General features: G+C 41.2%; 1 protein-coding gene across 3 annotated transcripts; it reads left to right on the top strand.

The window, feature by feature from the left end:
- Window positions 1–5,647: 5,647 nt before the first annotated feature.
- On the top strand, window positions 5,648–20,282 carry lnpa (limb and neural patterns a). 3 transcript variants are annotated; one of them, XM_082968798.1, is made up of 14 exons: window positions 5,720–5,787; window positions 6,442–6,481; window positions 6,748–6,845; window positions 9,131–9,172; window positions 9,850–10,037; window positions 10,142–10,200; window positions 10,435–10,475; window positions 13,370–13,450; window positions 13,584–13,635; window positions 13,728–13,937; window positions 16,516–16,621; window positions 16,820–16,890; window positions 17,222–17,410; window positions 19,233–20,282. In XM_082968798.1, the coding sequence occupies exons 3-14, from the start codon at window positions 6,819–6,821 to the stop codon at window positions 19,400–19,402; spliced, it is 1,236 nt and encodes a 411-aa protein (XP_082824924.1). In that variant the 5' UTR covers window positions 5,720–5,787; window positions 6,442–6,481; window positions 6,748–6,818; the 3' UTR covers window positions 19,403–20,282.
- The last annotated feature ends 372 nt before the right edge of the window (window positions 20,283–20,654 follow it).

The following is a 20,654-nucleotide window of genomic DNA, read 5'->3' as shown; positions in this document are numbered from 1 at the left end:
CCTTAGTAAATGATAGAAATGGAAAAGAAGTTCAAGAAATGGTCAGACAGGCCACTTCCTGTAAAGGAATCTCTCAGGTTTTGACCTGCCATTTGAGTTCTGTTATACTCACAGACACCATTCAAACAGTTTTAGAAAATTTAGGGTGTCTTCTATCCATATGTAATAAGTATATGCATATTCTAGTTACTGGGTAGGAGTGGTAACCAGATTAAATCGGGTATGTTTTTTATCCAGCCGTGTCAATACTGCCCCCTAGCCCTAACAGGTTAATGTGTTTGAGCCAATCAGTTGTGTTGTGACAAGGTAGGGGTGGTATACAGAAGAAAGCCCTATTTGGGGAAAGACCAAGTCCATATTATGGCAAGAACAGCTCAATAAGCAAAGAGAAATGACAGTCCATCATTACTTTAAGACATGGTCAGTCAATCCGGAAAATTTCAAGAATTTTGAAAGTTTCTTCAAGTGCAGTCGCAAAAACCATCAAGCGCTATGATGAAACTTGCTCTCAAGAGGACCGCCACAGGAAAGGAAGACCCAGAGTTACCTCTGCTGCAGGGGATAAGTTCATTAGTGTTAACTGCACCTCAGATTGCTGCCCATATAAATGCTTCAGAGAGTTCAAGTAACAGACACATCTCAACATCACCTGTTCAGAGGAGACTGCTTCAATCAGGCCTTCATGGTCAAATTTCTGAGGGGAAACCACTACGAAAGGACACAAATAAGAAGAGACTTGCCTGGGCCAAGAAACACCAGCAATGGACATTAGACCGGTGGAAATCTGTCCTTTGGTCTGGAGTCCGAATTTGAGATTTCTGGTTCCAACCGCCTTGTCTTTGTGAGACGCAGATAAGGTGAATGGATGATCTCCGCATGTGTGGTTCCCACCGTGAAGCATGGAGGAGGAGGTGTGATGGTGTGAGGGTGCTTTGCTGGTGACACTGTCTGTGATTTATTTAGAATTCAAGGCACACTTAACCAGCATGGCTACTTCAGCATTCTGCAGCAATACGCCATCCCATCTGGTTTGCACTTAGTGGGACTATCATTTGTTTTTCAACAGGGAAATGACCCAAACACCTCCAGACTGTGTAAGGGCTATTTGACCAAGAAGGAGAGTGATGGAGTGCTGCATCAGATGACCTGGCCTCCACAATCACCCGACCTCAACACAATTGAGATGGTTTGGGATGAGTTGGACTGCAGAGTGAAGGAAAATTAGCCAACAAGTCCTCAGCATATGTAGAAACTCCTTCAAGACTGTTGGAATAGCATTCCAGGTGAAGCTGGTTGAGAGAATGCCAAGAGTGTGTAAAGCTGTCATCAAGGCAAAGAGTGACTACTTTGAAAAATCTAAAATATATCTTGATTTGTTTAACACTTTTTTGGTTACTACATGATTCCATATGTGCTATTTCATAGTTTTGATGTCTTCACTATTATTCTACAATGTAGAAAATAGAAAAAATAAATAAAAACTCTTGAATGAGTAGGTGTGTCCAAACTTTTGACTAGTACTGTGTACTATGTTGAAGTTTGAACAAGTCAGACTAAACCTACCTAATTCTAGTCTCCCCATCGACAACCGTTGGTGAGCAGGCAACAGGTGAGGCTGGAGGTAAGGTCTTCGCCAGCGCCCCATTAATGGGCATGGCAGCATAGATTAGCCCCTGGCCCCCCATCAAAGATACTGGTCGGTCAAACACAAACACACACAGAGCACTGACTACATTATCAATGATGTTTATGATTTGCATGGTGGAACCAACCTGATCACTGCATTCACCTTTCTATTTCACTTCAGATATCATGATATGAAAATAGAATGGTAAACGCAGCAATAAGGCTGGTTCCACCAGGCTAGGTTATGAAGTCATGAAGGCTATGAATTTAGAAAAAACTCAAAACTGTTTTGTCCTTTGACCAGGTCAAATGTCACCATCCTGATTCAGGTGTCCGCCCTAGGAATGCTCACAGCAAGGGTATGTCTGGGTGATGCTGAGGGTGATACTGAGGGTCCCCTTTCTGGTCTTCTCTATGTTGCATGTTCGGCAACAAACTGGACATCTCTCGAACAACTGCAGCAGGCGTTTCTCATCTAATGAGGTGGTGTTGACTGGGAGGGCCTGTTACAGGGTGATAAAATAGAAAGCCAAGTGGCAAATTGCATTTTCTTATGAAGAAAGGACAATGCTTTTTGATGATGCACTTCACAACCCAAAATGACTCTATAATTGTATCTGCTTGGCTGGGTAATTAACCTACTAGTTTACAGTGGCGACTTGTCATTCAGAGCCCTACCTGTTTTGAGCCCCACCTGTTTAGAGAAAATATGTTTTTTTTTTCCTTGCTTTGCATGTTATTTTGGCATGAATACATGTCACATATCAGTTTGCAAACAATGTAAAAAAATAAATAATCATTGAGTTAATAAAGCTGCATACAAACATGGTCTCTTTTTTGCTTTCTTGAGTAAGGCAGCTCAGTGCTTTCTGTGGTGGTGGGGCAGCCAGCGGAAAATACAGAGCGTAGGGGTTGGTAATGTTCTCTAGTTGCGCCGTGATTGGCTCAGTGTTCTGTTACTCATGGGGACACTACGTCATGGCAAAATCTCGAAAATCTCGTCATGGCAAAAGCTCGAAAATTCAAGCCCCTTGGGTGCTGCAATAGACTTACATTTGAAGTGCCCATCCAAGGCGGCTCAAGGCCATTGGCCACAGATAAAATGACGTTAAATCACGTTATATCTACTGTAGCTCTGATTGGACTGATCATGTCAACATCATACTTTCAAAATCTTAGCAAGCAAGCTAGTCAAGTAGTCATCATTATGCATCAAGTTGGCAATCTACTGGCAAATCCTTTTCAATCCTTGTCATTTGAAGATAAATTATAGATAAAACATATCGATGCTCATCGGCCATAAAAATTACACAAGTTGGAAATTGCAAATTCAACAATGCTAAGACGTCACTGCAGCACCGGGTTCGATCCCAGGCTGTGTCACAGCCAGCTGTGACCGGGAGACCCATGAAGCGGCGCACAATTGGCCCAGAGTCATCCGGGTTAGGGGAGGGTTTGGCCGGCCGCGATGTCCTTGCCTGGCAAGCTGGGGGGGGGGGAAGCTTCGGTCATCAGTTTGACAGTGTTTCCTACGACACATTGGTGCGGCTGGCTTCCTGGTTAAGCGAGCAGTGTGTCAAGAAGCAGTGTGGCTTGGCTCTCGACCTTCGCCGAGTCCGATGAGACAAGATCGTAACTACAAATTGGATATCACTAAAAAGGGATTAACGCCATGGGCCAGTAAAGTTTGAATACATTGGCCAGAGAGTTTCTCTAATTCTTCTCTGCAGATCCTCTAAAGCTCTGTCAGGTTGGATGGGGAGCGTTGCAGCACAGTTATTTTCAGATCTCTCCAGAGATGTTTGATTGGGTGCAAGTCGGAGCTCTGGTTGGGCCACTCAAGGACATTCAGACACTTGTCCCGAAGCCACACCTGCGTTGTCTAGGCTGTGTGCTTAGGGTCGTTGTCCTATTGGAAGGTGAACCTTCAACCCAATCAGAGGTCCTGAGTGCTCTGGAGCAGAGTTTCATCAAGGATCTCTGTACTTTTCTACGTTCAGCTTTCACTCAATCCTGACTAGTCTCCCAATCCCTGCCACTGAAAAAAATCTCCACAACATGATGCTGCCACCACCATGCTACACCGGTGCCAGGTTGTCTCTACACGGATGGTGCCAGGTTGTCTCTACACGTGAAGCTTGGCATTCAGGCCAAAGAGTTCAATCTTGGTTTCATCAGACCAGAGAATCTTGTTTCTCATGATCTGAGAGTCCTTTAGGTGCCTTTTGGAAAAATCCAAGCTGGCTGTCATGTGTCTTTTACTGAGGAGTGGCTTCTGTCTGGCCACTATACCATAAAGGCCTGATTGATGGAGTGCTGCAGAGATGTTTGTCCCTCTGAAAGGTTTTCCCATCCCCACAGAGGAACTCTGGAGCTCTGTCAGAGTGACCATCGGGTTCTTGGTCACCTCCCTTACCAAGCCCCTTCTCCCCTGATTGGTCAGTTTGGCCGGGCGGACAGCTTTAGGAAGAGCCTTGGTGGTTCGAAACTTCTACCATTTAAGAATGATGCAGTTCTTGGGGAGTTCTTGTGTTCTTGGGGACCTTCAATGCTGCAGAGATGTTTTTGTACTCTTCCTCAGATCTGTTCCTCAACACAATCCTGTATCTGAGCTCTACGGACAATTCCTTTGACCTCATGGCTTGGTTTTTGCTCTGACGCACTGTCAACTGTGGGACCTTATATAGACAGATGTGTGCCTTTCCAAATCAGGTCCAATCAATTGAATTTACCACAGGTGGACTCCAATCAAGTTGTAGAAACATCTCAAGGATGATCAGTGGAAACCTGAGCTCAATTTCGAGTCTCATAGCAAAGGGTCTGAATATTATGCAAATAAGGTATTCCTGTTTATTATTTTTAATACATTTGCAAAAAATTCTAAAAACTATTTTTGCTTTGTCATTATGGGGAATTGTGTGTAGATTGATGAGGAAATGTTTTTATTTAATCCATTTTAGTATAAGGCTGTAACGTAACAAAATGCGGAAAAGGTCAAGGGGTCTGAATACTTTCCTTAGGCACTGTATCTCCAGTGCTTGACTTATGGCTTTGCATATGACTGCCATACACACCACTCGGGCTCCCGAGTGTCGCAGCGCAGCGGTCTTAGGCACTGCATCTCAGTGCTAGAGGCATCACTACAGACACCCTGGTTCAAATCCTGGCTGTATAACAACCAGCTGTGATTTGGGAGTCCCACAGGGCGGTGCGCAATTGGCCTAGCGTCTTCCGGGTTTGGCTGGTGTAGGCCATCATTGTAAATAAGAATTTGTTCTTAACTGACATGCCAAGTTAAATAAAACAAAAAAATGCGCTATTCTGTTTTTCTTTGTTGCCCACATCTTCAATATTTCATTATTTAAATAATAAGTGTCTTAACCATGGAGGATCATTTTATATCCAGTGTTTAAGTAAACGTTTTTCAAAATGAAGTGAAAAGTATTCAATGAGGTGAAGTGAAGTGGGCGGAGTGCTGATTTGCACGTGGAGTTTTGCAAAAGGGGGCATGATTTGTTGACATAATTGTAATCCAAACCCAACCTTCATTTACTGATTGTGATGCAGTGAATTTCCAAAAGCCGTTTTAGAAGACACTGACTGACTTTATAACCAAAATGATCCTATTTACACTTTGTAGCCAATTTTGACACTGCAATAAATGTTTATGGTTCATATCGATGACACAAAGACCGTTTTCAAAGTGGTACCTTGCTTTTTATGGTCAGCCGCTCTTTAACTATTCAAATGTCTTGCACTTTTATGGGCTGATTGTTTAGAAATGGAGGTATGGGGTAGCCAAATTAGCCTACCCCGCGTGAGTAACTTTGTGTCCAATTACTTTGCACTTAGTACAACAACATGCTCATATGGCAACACGTTGCAGTTTGGAGGAGCCATGACGAGTTTGCGACATTTCTTTTTCACCGACACGAAGTCCCCTGTCACGTGGTGAAGCCAGCTTGGCCAACGTTACAGTGTATGCGGTATTATGTGGAGTCACATAAACCGACCCTGGATCTGCTGTTAGGGGCACGTTTGCGTGGCGTATGACGTCATAAGTGTGTCGCGCATGTTCTTCCGGCCCTAATATATAACCAACAATATAGAGTTCATTTTCGTTTCAGTCACAGATGAACTTCGGACAATAATACTGTCCAGGTAAATTGCTTCAGAATTAGTTGTAAACGCCAGTGCTAGCAGAAAAAAAGTGTGTTCCTTGATATTGAATCGCGTTTACAATTAAGTGTCTAGATGAAATAGCGACTGCTAGTTTAAAGTTGCATGAAGCTAAAGTTGCTAGCTAGAACAACGATGGTTAGTTAGAACGCTGCAACTTGACATACTTTTGAGTTGGTCAATTTAGTAGCTAATTAGCTAGCTTTCCCCTTCGCTGTAAGGTCGAATTGGCTAGGGAGTTATGTCGCTTGATATTGAACACTTCATTCCATGAGCCAAGCCCTAGTTAGCTATCTAAATTAGCTTTTGCATGCTAACTAGTACTTAGCTAACTCCAGCGCAGTGTGCCGTCTAGCTATTTCATGCACACATTTGGTTGACTATGTCACAGTGCATTTTGTTTTTCTGGGCAATGTGAACGGTACCGTCAACCAATTTAGGAAATGCATCATAAATTAAACTAGGTAATGTGTTGCTAGCTTCACAGCAACTCGTGGTCGAGCGAAATTTCAAAAGTCAGTGCGGTGCGTCTGCTGTAGTTAGCTTATTCGAGGCTTAGCTAGAGCCTATACATTCCAAAATAGTAAATTGTTCTGTTCTGTGCCTTTGGACACGCATCGAACTGTTGCTTGTTAGCTTCAAAACATACGCTACGCTCTTGATGAATCCTGGACAGGTAAACAAATGCGTCATGGGACCCACTTTGGGATTAGCTAGCTAATGTATGTAATTTAGCCAATATGTCAATCAAGAATAATGCTTTCAAAAGTTGGTAACGTTATCGATCTTGAGTCCCACACTCAAGTGAATTTACAGTGTCAGTAAATTGTACACACCCATGCATTGTCATAGCTCCCCTCCTTGCACAATAATGGGTTGCTTATATTTTGTTTCGATAGCTAATCTCAGTCTACATTCCTAACAGTACATTTTTGTCAGCAGGTAAAGAGATTCCACTGGGGGACTTCAAAATCAGAGGACTCTAAAAAGACTGACTTCATTTGGTCCTCAACATGGGGGTTGTAATATCCCGGTTTAGGGTATGTATTGCATAACCTGTGTTTTCCTCTTGGTGATATGTATCACAGTAGGTTGGTGGCATCTTGATTGGGGAGGCTGGGCTTGTGGAAAAAGTGGAATTGTATAAAATCCAACAAATACATGGCTTCAGTGTGTTTGATTCCATTCGCTCTGTTCCAGCCATTATTGTGAGCCGTCCTCCCCTCATCAGCCTCAACTGATATGTATAGATTGAATATGCGCAAAATTATTAAATATCTATTTTTAGGAACTGTCGGCTCTCAGCTTACTGTTTAGTTAGAATAGTAGAATACACAAGGTGCAATTTTGAAATTTGGTTGTGCGTCAGCAGTTTTTTGCTGATGTTGGTCACTCAATTACCCATGTCAGCTTAAAAAAAATGAGATTGGGAAGTTAGTCTAGTCAGTTATCTAAACTTGTAGTAATCATGGCCTTATACCGACCGGGCACGTGGGGCCCAGACCTCCAGGGGACCCCATTGATTTCTATTTTTATTTTATTTTTGTCTTTCTCTCAGATGACACATTTAAGGAAAAATCCACAGAAAACAACTAATTCCTATCATTTACAGTATTACAAAACACTAATATGGGAGGACAATATATTTTGTAAACAAATGTTTCATTTTGTCGTTATAAGGTTGGTAGCAAAGTGAAAATTCTTGTGGAAATCTGTTGCAGCTGAAGTTTACTACAAAACCGCCAATGCTCTCTATGGGCTAGCTAGCTAGGTACGTAGCCACACGCAATAATACCAAAGTCAATATCTGCACGTGAAGTAGCTAGTTAGCTGTAAAATCGTCTAAACAAACTGCACTGTTAATTTAGGAATCTACATTCTCACCATGTTCAACCTGCATTATGACATGGGCCAGTATTGAAATCTGACATGTATGATAAATGTTTTTGGGATCTCAAAGTCATATTCCTGTTTACTTCCAGTGTAGTGAGCGCAGCCTTATTGTAATGCTACGTCATACTGGCCCAATTGCTGCCTGCTTAAACGGCAATAGCTCAGATACACACATGAAATGACCCAGGGAATCGGTAGTTCATCGACCAGAGATGCACAGTCTTTACTTTAACATGGCATAAGTCATTGCAAAATTTGTGGAATTGCAGGAAATTAGATGTAAAACTGCGCATTATAATTTTTTGCTTTAACTTTCTCTACGCCCTATGGAGAAAAAAAATGTGTAGAATTGCAGGAAAGGTACTTTTAAAACAAAAAAATTATCCTGGGGGGAGAGCGACCAAATTTCACTTAGGGGCTGGTCCTAGGTACTAGTATAACGCATTTAGCTTAGAGTGAAGTAGTTTACCTGCACAAATCAGTTGACTGCATGTGTGGGTATGGCTGTGGGGTACGCAGTCCCGCGAGCCACTGCAGGCTCTCGTGAGTTCAAAATGTGTGGCCCCCACCCCCATCAAAGTTGCCCATCCCTGCTATAGAATGTATGGTGTAACTTGTATGACATTTAAATAGTGCAGTGTTAAAGAAGTGCTCTGCAATGCTCACAAACACACAAGATGTATTATGCATAATCCGCTGTGGTATTATTGACATTACTGAATATCTTTCATTGGCTGTTAAATCGTGAAAGGGATTAGTTGACTCTGTCTACATTGCTTGGCAGTGCATATGTCTGAAATAACACTGTCATTTTCTTCTAGTATAGAGGAGAATGTGTGGGTGATACTCATTGGCCAATATGTAATTCAAGTCCAGTGATTGTTCACTTTTTGGAGCTCTGTTTAGTGCAATATGTCCATGCATGGGACAGGAAAGATACAAAAACCTCTTGCTTTCACATGTTATGGCTTTGCTATTTAGCACTTCCTAAAAACAAATGCTGTTTTAAGGGGTAATGGACAATAGCATTGTTATCATATCAAAAGGATAATGGTAAATTTAATGATGAGTGGAAATGCAAGTGCTTTTGAATGAAAGGTTTGTTCATCACAAGTTATTCTTTTTAATACTACAATGACTTCTGCAATACTTCTTGCATTTCTCCAAGAGAAGCAACAATCTGCACATATCTAGATGAATGGACAGTACTATTTTTCACACAAGTTGTGTTCTGACTGAACATTTGGTGGGAACATGCAGTACTTTGAACTTATGCAAACTGGAAGACAATGTAGGGACCCTCAAAATTCCACAAAATAAGCCTATGCTTCAATGGTCATAACCTATGGGATGGTACCCTGCTTTCTTAAAACTGAACTCACCGCAAGTCTTCAATCTCTAATTGTATCTCATTTTATTTTTCTTTGAACAGACTAAGCCATCAACTGTAGAGGTCTTGGAAGGAATTGATAAGGTATGTGTTTCTGCTCTTTGAAAAAATTATATTTAGCCTCAGAGGCTACACCCCCTCAAGATGGCGTTGATCAAGAGTATTTTGGGAACTTGCTCTAGACTAGAGATTGACCTTGTTACATTATACAGACGCTGTCTCGCTCGAGGTTTAGGTCACTGGAACTCATGTCCAGTAGAATGACACATGTTTCCTAGCACCAGCGAAGGATAGGTCGCTACGCTGGCCAACAACTGATATTTTTGGGGTGAGGTTAATCAACACCGAGAACCAAAGGCGTTTCCTTTCCGTCTAAATATAAAGGAAAGACCAGTTGGTAATGCAGTCTGATTTAAGCCTGCATAGAATAAATAGGCTTTTGTCAAGATCACAAGAGGAAGGATGGAAAAGTCATATGTTACGCCACAGTCCAGGTTCCAACACTTCTATTGTATTGATGTTTGGCTTTATGCTGGTTGTTTATGTGTTCATCATACACACGAGGTACAGTATTGACATTGTAGTCATAGGGTTATGTTGCATAACTAAAAGTTCTGATATTAGTATTATAATTGGGAAATACTAAACTTCTTTTGTCAGTGTATATAGTGAGAGAGACCTGGGCTATATTCAATGTGTTTTTTTTTGTTGGTTTAATTGTACTTTTTGTTGTTGAGCAAAATGATCATTGTTTTCTACAGGATATCCAGGCTTGTGAGGAATGTCAAGAACTGTATCAAAAACAGTTGAAGTTATGGGTGTGGAGACTGCTTCAGTACTCATCTCTTCTTTACCTGATGGCCAGCATAATTGTGTATCTTTGGTACCTTCCTGAACAGATGATTGGAAAGGTCATATTGGTCCTTCCTTTTGTAGTATTTCCACTATTGTAAGTATAGCTGTTTAAAAACATTTCTAAAGAAATGAATTGCTATAACTACTAATAGTTTGTTACTGAACCTGCAATTGAGGATCTAATTGTTCTTTCAACAGTGTATGGCTCCTTCGAAAGGGGCTGCTCACTCTTTTTAAAAGAAGAACAGAAAAAAACAGTATGTGCTTTGAACTTTATTTACCTCTGCCTCATCATTATTATGACACCGCTGCTAATCTCTGTTATCTATACGTAGTCTTGTATTTTTTACTGCGTTGTTGGTTAGGGGCTTGTAAGTAAGCATTTCACTAAGGTCTGCTACATCTGTTGTATTTGGCGTGTGTGACTAATACCATTTTATTTGACATTCTGCTTTTGGTGTAATCACTCAAATTAAGTTTTTTTGTTTCAGATGAAAAATTGGAGGACCTCAAATCACAAAAACGAAAAATGGTAAATTCACTTTTTTCACAGGGTTGCTTTTGATTGGATGAACATTGTCTAGGCTGCAATTAGAATCCACCATAGCTGATCCCTTATCTTTAAAAGGGTGAAAAACAATGTGGATCCCCTAATCATTTGTGAAGGTGTCATATGAAAGCGCTGAGATGTCTGCACTTCAAAAAATCCTTATCCATTTTTACATCCTGTAACTTATTTCAAGTGGGCTTAATCTGGCATTTTCCTCTAAATTGAGATGAACACTTACAAGTATTGAGTATTGCAGGAGTCTACATGTAGCGTCTTGCTATTATTGAGCTTTTATAGCACTTTGCTTAAATAATTGCTACACCTAATAAATAATCTAAAATCAATGCAGGCAGCCATTAATTGGCATAAAGACTGTACTTGGTTAAGTACTCTGCTGAAAGAAAAGTGCTAGAAGGAAATAAATCTGAGAAATTGCTTGTCATCTCATGACTAATAACTTTCAATAATTATGGCTGATGGATTTTCACACTCCATTATTGAAGTAGTGTGTGTAATTCTTATTTTTTCGTAAACAATTAGCAATATTTGGTATTTCCCTGAAAGGAAGTTGCTCAAACACCTGGCTGCTCTATTGGTTGCCGAGCTGAGGAGCGTCGTGCAGCATGGCAAAATGTTTATGCAGTACATAAAATGGTGGTCATAGTTTGCATTAACTTCTTTGGTATAATATCGCAAACTGACAGGGCTGTTCTGCCATTAAAGATTCCAGCTTTAAAGGCCCAATGCAGTCCAAATTAATTTCTCTGTTTTATATCAGATTGTACATCTGAAACTAAGACTGTAAAAGTGTGAACATTTTTATCAGCGTTATTTCCTGATTAGTTGCTTGTTGAAAATACAATCTACACAGGACCTTCCAATCAGCAGTTTTTCACTGGCGGGAGTTTCTGCTTTCCATGGTGACATCACCATGCATTAAATTGGTTAATAGAAAAAGTATAATTTTTTTAATTTACCCTTAACTTGGCAAGTCAGTTACTGTAATTTCCGGCCTATAAGCCGCTACTTTTTTCCCACGCTTTGAACCTCGCGGCTTAAACAATGACGTGGCTAATATATGGATTTTTCCGCTTTCAATTTAAAAAAAACTAACAAAAAAAACGCATTCTGTGACGTGCTCAGTTTTTTTGGCGGCATGAAGCTTTCATTAGACCAATGAAATTGCCGATGGGGGTAAGGTCAAACAACTTTTTTGTTTACTGTTTAGATTAAATCGAGCGCGCTCATCATTCTGATTACGATAGTCATTTTGTCACCCTCATCATGGCAAAGACACGGAGAAATGCATATGATGCAGCTTTCAAGTTGAAGGCGATTGATCTGGCTGTTGGAAAAGGAAATAGAGCTGCTGCACGGGAGCTTGGTCTGGAGCAATGACTTTCTTGGTAGGCTACTGTTTACTGCAATTTTTTAATTTTTTGTTACAAGCCGTGTTTCGTTAAAGCCTGTGTAAAGTTCATTTGTTTCAATGTACTGGTAGGCACCTGCGGCTTATAGACATGTGCGGCTTATTTATGTTCAAAATAATAATTTTGTAAAAAATTCAGTGGGTGCGGCTTATATTCAGGTGCGCTTAATAGTCTGGAATTTACGGTAAACAAATTTTATTTTCAATGACAGCCTAGGAACAGTGGGTTAACTGCCTTGTTCAGGGGCAGAACGACAGATTTTTACCTTGTCAGGCCCCCAAATTTGCTACACTCTTTAATTCCTGTGGTCGCAACCTCGACTGAGCTATATCCTTGGCCCAATGCTCTAACCACTAGGCTAACTGCCGCCCCAGTATACAAAGAGTTCCAAACCTCTCTGCCAACAGCTAGTTTTTGGTTTTCCCCTCCCCATCAAACCAGTCCCAGATAGCCCTAACAAAATTATTTATTGAGCAATAGTTTTGCTAAAAAGCAATTTTTGCCAATTTATTTTATGGAAATCTATCACAGTAAGGTACTAAAGTGGTACCCAGAAATGATTTGATATTGAAGTTTTAAAAAAATGGCTGCATTGGGCTTTTTTAAAGGATCTAGACTTACTACTGGCACTTTTATTCTCAACCTTCAACATTGCAGTGATAGAATGTCGGTCTGGCTGCCATTTTGACTTTTGTAGGTAGCTCATCTTGTGGAGTTTCATAAGACTGGAGAAGAAACATCTAGTTGAGAATATCAACATAGTCCCGACTTCAAACGCCAACACATCATTTTGATATGTTTAACATTTTTCCAGGCATTGTAAAGACTTGGGCCTGTATCCACAAAGCTTCTCAGAGTAGGAGTGCTGAGCTAGCATCAGTTTTGTCTTTTAGATCATAATGAATCAGATTTGTATGAACAGATCTTAGATCAGCACGCCTACTCTGAGACGCTTTGTGTTTATGGGCCCTGATCTGTGCAGATGCATGACAGGATAGATGTGGGTCGTAGGACCCACCTGTTTTTAAAGCAGTTCATTATTTCAAGAAATCAATTAGTGTGTGTTCACTTGCTCTTTTTAATTTGATTAATGATGATATGGAACGTACGACATTAGGCATCATTGATGTCTTCATTACTCATCGGATTTGAACAGAATTAAATGTATGGAATGGTGACATGTCATAACATCATTAGTCAATTAACAGATCAAACATAAGCGTCTTGAATAGAAACCTGTGTAGTCAAAGGGGTTAACTGGAACACCAATCCTTGCTTCAATACTCCAATGCTTGCCTGAAGACGAATACTATGTTTGATTGTTTTTTTTTATTTTTATTTTTTATTTTTTTTAATAACCCAAACAGGTGTAACAAATCAACCTGACTTTCAATTTATTTGCCCTTTTCATTTACATAGAAAATATGAACTGCTTTTTTCCAACAGCTTCTAGAGGTGATGGAGACTGAAACATACAAAACCGCAAAAATTATTCTGGAGAGATTTGATCCTGATTCAAAGACAAAGGTGAGTATTCCATCTTCCTCTGAGCCCATTAATTCTTTGAATACCCCCCCTCCAAACGCTCTTAACCGCTAGTCTACCTGCCGCTATAATTAACCTTGAAAGTATCCTTCTTAATCTTGTTTCCTTTTTGAAGGTGCCAGAATCCATTCCAAGTGGAACACCTATGACTCCAAAACCCGGCCAAGGTAATATAGTTGGCTAGATATATTAAGGCCTTTCATGTGCTTGCGTTGCATACCACTGATAAACATAATCCCTGCATTGTTTCCTCCATTAGAACTCCGTCAGCGGCATGTCACTCCTCGGCCCCCGGTGGCGGTGACTCCTGCTGCAGCACGTCCTCTTCTGGCACCAGGGGCCACCCATGCAGGACCGCCCCTCCACTCAGCTCCTGGAGGACCCCCAGAGAGAATCCTGTCTGCTGAGGCTGCTCAGCAGAGCTTGATGAAGAGGCCCATGACCCCTGGCACACCTGTTCCAGGAGTTGGTGAGTTAGCTGCACGCGGGGACCACATCATAATGTGGTCGATTTTAAGGTGATTTGCCCATCCCTGTCTCACCAGTCCTTCAGGGATGGGACTCTTTGTCTTGTTTTTTTTTTTTTTTTTAACAGTACAGGTATGACAGTTTGTTTTACAAATGGTAGTTATGACCAATTAAGTGTAGTATTTTAATCCGTTATGGTAGGGTTTGCTGTAAAACAAACCGAAGGTCAAGCTTGCTCCAGAGGAGAGGCGATAATGGTTAACAAAGTCAATAGGTGTGAAATTGTACTTAGATTTTAGGGCCATTTTCAGCATAAAATTTGTTCCAATTTAAAAAAAAAAAAAATAGTATTTTCTTTAAGATTTCTCACAACCAAGGGTGATTCCAAAGAAGACCGGACACTTGCCAGGTTTCCATCAAACCTTTTTATGCGAGTGAAGTACATGTAGGATTAAAAAGAAGTCATGACAGGCCTGAAGGAAACAGCAGACTTGTCGTTAAACTTTCCAAATGTAGACAAAACAAAATACGCTTGTCTGTAAAATGTATTATGCAAGAAATGGTGTTAGAAATGCCTTAATGCCCATATATTATATGGAAGTAAACTTGGAGTCGCGCGATATGTTGTGTGGTACTCGCACTACAACTCAGGAATGCTTTTTCTTTATTAGTGTAACCGATGTGAAATGGCTAGTTAGTTAGCGGTGGTGCGCGCTACTAACGTTTCAATCGGGTGACGTCACTCGCTCTGAGACCTGAAGTAGTTGTTCTCCTTGCTCGGCAAAGGCCGCGGCTTTTGTGGCGCGATGGGTAACGATGCTTTGTGGGTGTCAGTTGTTGTGTGCAGAGGGTCCCTGGTTCAAGCCCAGGTTGGGGTGAGGAGAGGGACGGAAGCTATACTGTTACATTAGGCTACAGATGAAATGATACTGAACAAAAATATAAACGCAACAAGTGAAGTGTTGGTTTCATGAGCTGAAATAAATGATTACAGAAATTTTCCATATGCACAAAAAGCTTAATTTCTCTCAAAATGGGCACAAATTTGTTTACATCCCTATTAGTGAGACTTCCCATTGTCAAGATAATCCAACCACCTGACAGGTGTGTCATATCAAGAAGCTGATTAAACTGCATGATCATTACACAGGTGCACCTTGTGCTGTGGATAAAAGGCCACTCTAAAATGTGCAGTTTTGTCACACAACACAATGCCACACTTTTGAAGCCGCGTGCAATTGGCATGCTGACTGCAGGAATGTCCGCCAGAGCTCTTCCCAGAGTTTAATGGTAGTCTTTCTACCATAAGCTGCCTACAATGTCGTTTTTAGAGAATTTGGCAGTACGTCCAACCAGCCTCTCAACTGCAGACAACGTGTAACCAAGCCAGCCCAGGACCTTCACATGCTGGATTGTCTGAGACCAGCCAACAGGACAGCTGATGAAACTGAGCAGTATTTCTGTCTGTAATAAAGCCCTTTTGTGGGGGGGGGAGAAACTAATTCTGATTGGCTATGCCCACCCATGGTTGCGCTCCTGCCCAGTCATGTGAAAGCCGCTGTTGGCTAGAGCACATGTGCGAAGACCTGCGTGGGCTCATTTGCTTTCCAACACATTTGTTGTGACAACCAGTAGTGGAGTTGAAAATACGATTTGAAACCATTTAACTTGTATTTGTATTTTCTTATTAGGTACATAGGAATTTAAGCGCAGAAGTAATTTTTATGTGCACTGCATCAACACGCACAACCATTTATCCACAACAAGTCAGTTTGATGGGTCATCTCGTGGGAAAACGCCTATGTAGTTTTTATGCAGATTTTAAAACATTATAATCTGTCGACCATTGGATGGAAACCTAGCTACTGTCAGTTTATGTTAAGTGTATATTTACTCTTATGTAAACATGCGGTCTGGCCTTGGACACTGCATAGGAAATGCGAAAGAGGGCAAACCGTTAAAGACTGTTTGCTTTCCCAGAGAAAGCAACATGGTGTAATTGCCATGTGGAATGCCAACTGAGGTGTACAAGAGCCAAGATCACTTTAACTATGATTAATTAGGTAGGCCGGCATTTGTTCTCTGGGCATTGGTACTGAAATCTTACTAAATGCCTTTCTAATGCCAGGTAAAATTGCGTTTGGCATGGGCACACCATGCAAATGTTTCATATGGCTCGAAACTCAGGCACTTTTGTGGTAAATTGAAAGTGAAAAGCAATTTGATAGAAAGAGTCACCACAGAGTTTCCATATGTTGGTAAATGAATAAGCAGCAGGAAGCTGAGACTTTGCCAAGTCTCCCAGAAATGACCAGTCATCTTCCTATGATTGCTCTTGATGTTAGATTATATTAATTACTGCTCAGCAACACAGCAGGGATTCTCGTTCAAGTGCTTTGCAAGTGAGATCCATTTCCAAGTCATTATTAAAACCTGTCTATATCAACCGTTTATCATGATCCTCTGCCGCTAACTGTAGATGTGTCTGATTTCTTCTCCTCTGGCGCATTGTGACACAATTTGTGTTTTCAGACCACAGACTTGGTGCAGCTAATGTGCATGTGTGTCTGCCATAACAGGAATGCACCCTCCAGGTCCACCCTTGGCCAGACCTGTTCTCCCCCGGGATAGAGGCACCATGGACAGGGTCATTGAGTACTTTGTTGGCGATGGTCCTCAGAATAGGTAAAATGTAGCTTCTGCTTGAGTGTCACCCAAATATTTGCTTTTGGAAATTAAATGTATTTGTGCAGATGTAAACGCTATAGGAATTTACAATGAAATGTATTTCTAGTGACAATTGCTACATTTTAAAAACAGCAAAATTATCTTTATTAATTACATTGCATGTATGCATTCTAACAGATTATTTTCTCTCTCCAGATATGCCCTCATATGCCAGCAGTGTCTCACCCATAACGGCATGGCATTAAAAGAGGAATTTGAATATGTTGGTAAGATTTAGAGAAACCCGACTCTGTCAGTCTCCATCAAACACTGCGCCTTCATTTGCCCTCTAGCATTTGGCAGTGCCGTATATCATCAGGCTCTTAAAAGCCTCTGCCACTACCAGCCTCTGTATGCAAAAAGAACCCATCTAGATTGACTATGCAAACGAGTGTAACCCATCGATCTGATGAGTTTATGCGTCTTTGACTCAATTCTTCTTGGAATATCATTGGTTTCATTTTCATTATACATGAATCTGTGTCTACGTGGAAGTGTATGACAATCATTCAGGTGACAGTGCGCTTTGGGCATGGTGGTTTATGTGTCTCGTTTCAGCCTTCAGATGTGCATATTGTTATTTCCTGAATCCTGCGAGAAAGACCAGACCCCAAGCCCCCCGACTCTCTGAGGTCACTGCTGAGGCAAAGACGCCCTCACACGCACCCATACCAACATCACCAACACCCGTAGAACCAGCACCTGTAGAACCAGCACCTGAAGCTGATGAGAGCCCCGCTACTGCAGGTATGTCTCTGCGCAACCTCATCATTTTTGTTCCCAAATATAGATGTTCACACAGCTACTTAGCTCAAGAAGATACTTTTGCATATATAGTATATGTGGACACCACTTCAAATGAGTGATTTCGGCTATTTCAGCTACGTGGGTGTTTAAAATATAGCACACAGCCATGCAATTGCCGTAGACAAACGTTGACAGTAGAATGGCCTTAATGAAGAGCTCGGTGACTTTCAACGTGGCACCGTCATAGGATGCCACCTTACCAACAAGTTAATTTCTGTCCTGCTAGAGCTGCACTGGTCAACTGGAAGTGCTGTTATTGTGAAGTGGAAACGTCCAGGAGCAACAACGGCTCCACTGCGAAGTGGTAGGCCACACAAGCTCACAGAACGGGCCCATCGAGTGCTGAAGCTCGTAAAAATCGTCTGTCCTCGGTTGCAACACTCAATATCGACTTTCAAACTGCCTCTGGAAGCAGCGTCAGCTGTTCGTCGGGAGCTTCATGAAATGGCTTTCCATGGCCGAGCAGCTGCACACAAGCCTAAGATCACCATGCCCAATGCCAAGCATCGGCTGCAGTGGTGTAAAGCTCGCCGCCATTGGACTCTGGAGCAGTGGAAATGCCTTCTCTGGAGTGATGAATCACGCTTCACCGTCTGGCAGTCCGACAGACATATCTGGGTTTGGCAGATGCCAGTTGAACGTTACCTGCTCCAATGCATAGTGCCAACTAAAGTTTGGTGGCGGAGGACTAATGGTCTGGGGCTGTTTTTCATGGTTCGGGATAGGCCCCTTAGTTCCAGTGAAGGGAAATCTTAACGCTACAGCATACAATGACATTCTAGACGATTCTGTGCTTCCAACTTGGTGGCAACAGTTTGGGGAAGGCCCTTTCCTGTTTCAGCATGACGATGCTCCCATGCACAAACGAGGTCCATACATAAATGGTTTGTCGATCGGTGTGGAAGAACTTGACTGGTCGCCAGCCAGTGATAAAAAATAAATAAAAAATCTACCACCCACTCAGATGTTTTTTAGTAGCCCAAATAAAATAATATTCATAAAAATTACACCAACAAAACACAAGCGGATGAACATGCGTTGCAATGTTTCTAAAACGTGTAACTAGGCAGGAGTAATGTGGTATATTGTTTAATTACATTTAACTAAAATATCAATGAGACAAATGTTCACCTGCCCCTTTAACATCTTCGGTGGCCCCCACCCCCACGGGACAGTTGAACTAATGTGATTAGCATGAGGTTGTAAAGTAACAAGAACATTTCCCAGGACACAGACATATCTGATATGGGCAGGAAGCTTTAACAAGAATTTATCTAACTGCTCTGTTCATTTTACAGTAGCTATTACAATGAAATAATATCATGCTATTGTTTGAGGAGAGTGCACGGTTATGTACTTGAAAATGTAGCAATAAACCAATTAGGCACATTTTGGGCAGACATGATACATTTTGAACAGTATGGTTCATTGGATCAGTCTAAAACGATGCACATACACTGCTGCCATTTAGTGCCCAAAATCCAAATTGTGCCTAAACTGGAATAATACATTGTGGCTTTTCTCTTGCATTTCAAAAATGTAACAACAAAAAAAAACTTTATATTTTATCAGATCTAATGTGTTATATTCTCCTACATTAATTTCACTTTTCCACAAACTTCAAAGTGTTTCCTTTCATATGGTATCACATTTGGCGGGTGGCCGGTGTTAATTTTAGGCCCCTGATAGGAAATTCTGCCAAATTGTCTTCATTGCTTACTTTCTTAAATGCCTGTAAATTGAATTGAACCTCCAATTTTAGTTGCCGAGAAGCAGCCTACTCCCCCAGCTGAAGAGGAGATCCAGGAGTTGGTGACTCTGACCACAGATACTGCCCCAGAAACAGAAGCGCCAGGAACTTCACAATCTCTGCAACTCACCCCAGTGAAGTCAGATGGGGAGCTGGATGTATCAGCCATGGAGGTTGAATAGAATGTCATTTCAACACATGCATTTATGCTAGAGCTATGTTCTTTTTTTTTGGGGGGGGGGGGGGGTTCTTTCTGTTTTTAAAGTAAACTTAATAATGGTTAGACTAATGCTGTGAGGTAGAATGGCAGAATAACAGGCGACGGGTTTGGTATTAACTTAAAGGTATTTTCTTGTCAGTTGTCATGATACCAATATATGAATTTAATGATTGGAATAAAAATGAACAGCCAATGCTTGAGATTTTACATCATGTCCACGGCACTTTCATGAACTGTACTTTCACTTTTATACATTAAGCGACAGCACACTTAGTTCAGCTAGCTAAGCGTTTAACGTTGATGCACATATAGTGTGTTCTACATACGCGGATAAGCAATTTCCCACATTACTATTGTATTTGTGACTCGTCTATATCCATGTTGTCTACAGACATGCATGATGATGATGATAACGAGGCAAAATCTAGCTAAGCAGTTTTAGTCGATGCACATGTACGATGAAGGTTTCTTTTTTTTTTTTTTGTAATTTAAGTAATTTGCTACATTGTTTTAGAATTTTGTCTTTTTGACTGAAAGTCTTACCATGTCTACAAAAGTGCAAAAAATGTCCTGTCTGGTGTGATGTGAAATATTTTTAGGGGGCAGATATTTATAGATACTACGGTGTATGTTAGTGCCTTTTTAACAGTATTGTCTAGGTTTTGGGTAGTCCTAGTACAATGGGACTAACCACGTTTACACAGTAATAGAACAGTCATAGTAGTTCTTATTTATTGCTTAAAAGGAGAAATGATGTACTGCTGTCCTCTGCACCTGAGTGCCTTGATGTGTTTTATCTTTCCACTTTGAAATGAATAAAGACTTGAGTCATTGTCAGAATGCATGCGTTTGAAAATGCCAGTTCCATGTGACCATTCTATTGGAGTTCAAGTTTTAATCTCCATTCTCTCAGGCTCCCAGATTTCAGTGTTGAAGGATGTACTGCTGATTTCTGAAGCACCCATTCCAACACTTAACAGGTACACTATATATACAAAAGTATGTGGACTCCCCTTCAAATGAGTTGATTTGGCTATTTCAGCTGCACCTGTTGGTGACGGGTGTATAAAATCGAGCACATTGCATGGCAATCTCCATAGTCAAACTTTGGCAGTAGAATGGCCTCACTGAAGCGCTCGGGGACTTTCAATGGTGGCACCATCATAGGATGCCACCATTCCAAATTTCTGACCTGCTAGAGCTGCCCCGTTCAG

The sequence above is a fragment of the Salmo salar genome, chromosome 25 (genome assembly GCF_965601325.2).
Source record: "Salmo salar chromosome 25, fSalSal1, whole genome shotgun sequence".
NCBI lineage: Eukaryota > Metazoa > Chordata > Actinopteri > Salmoniformes > Salmonidae > Salmo > Salmo salar.
This window is presented reverse-complemented; position numbering and strand designations above follow the sequence as displayed.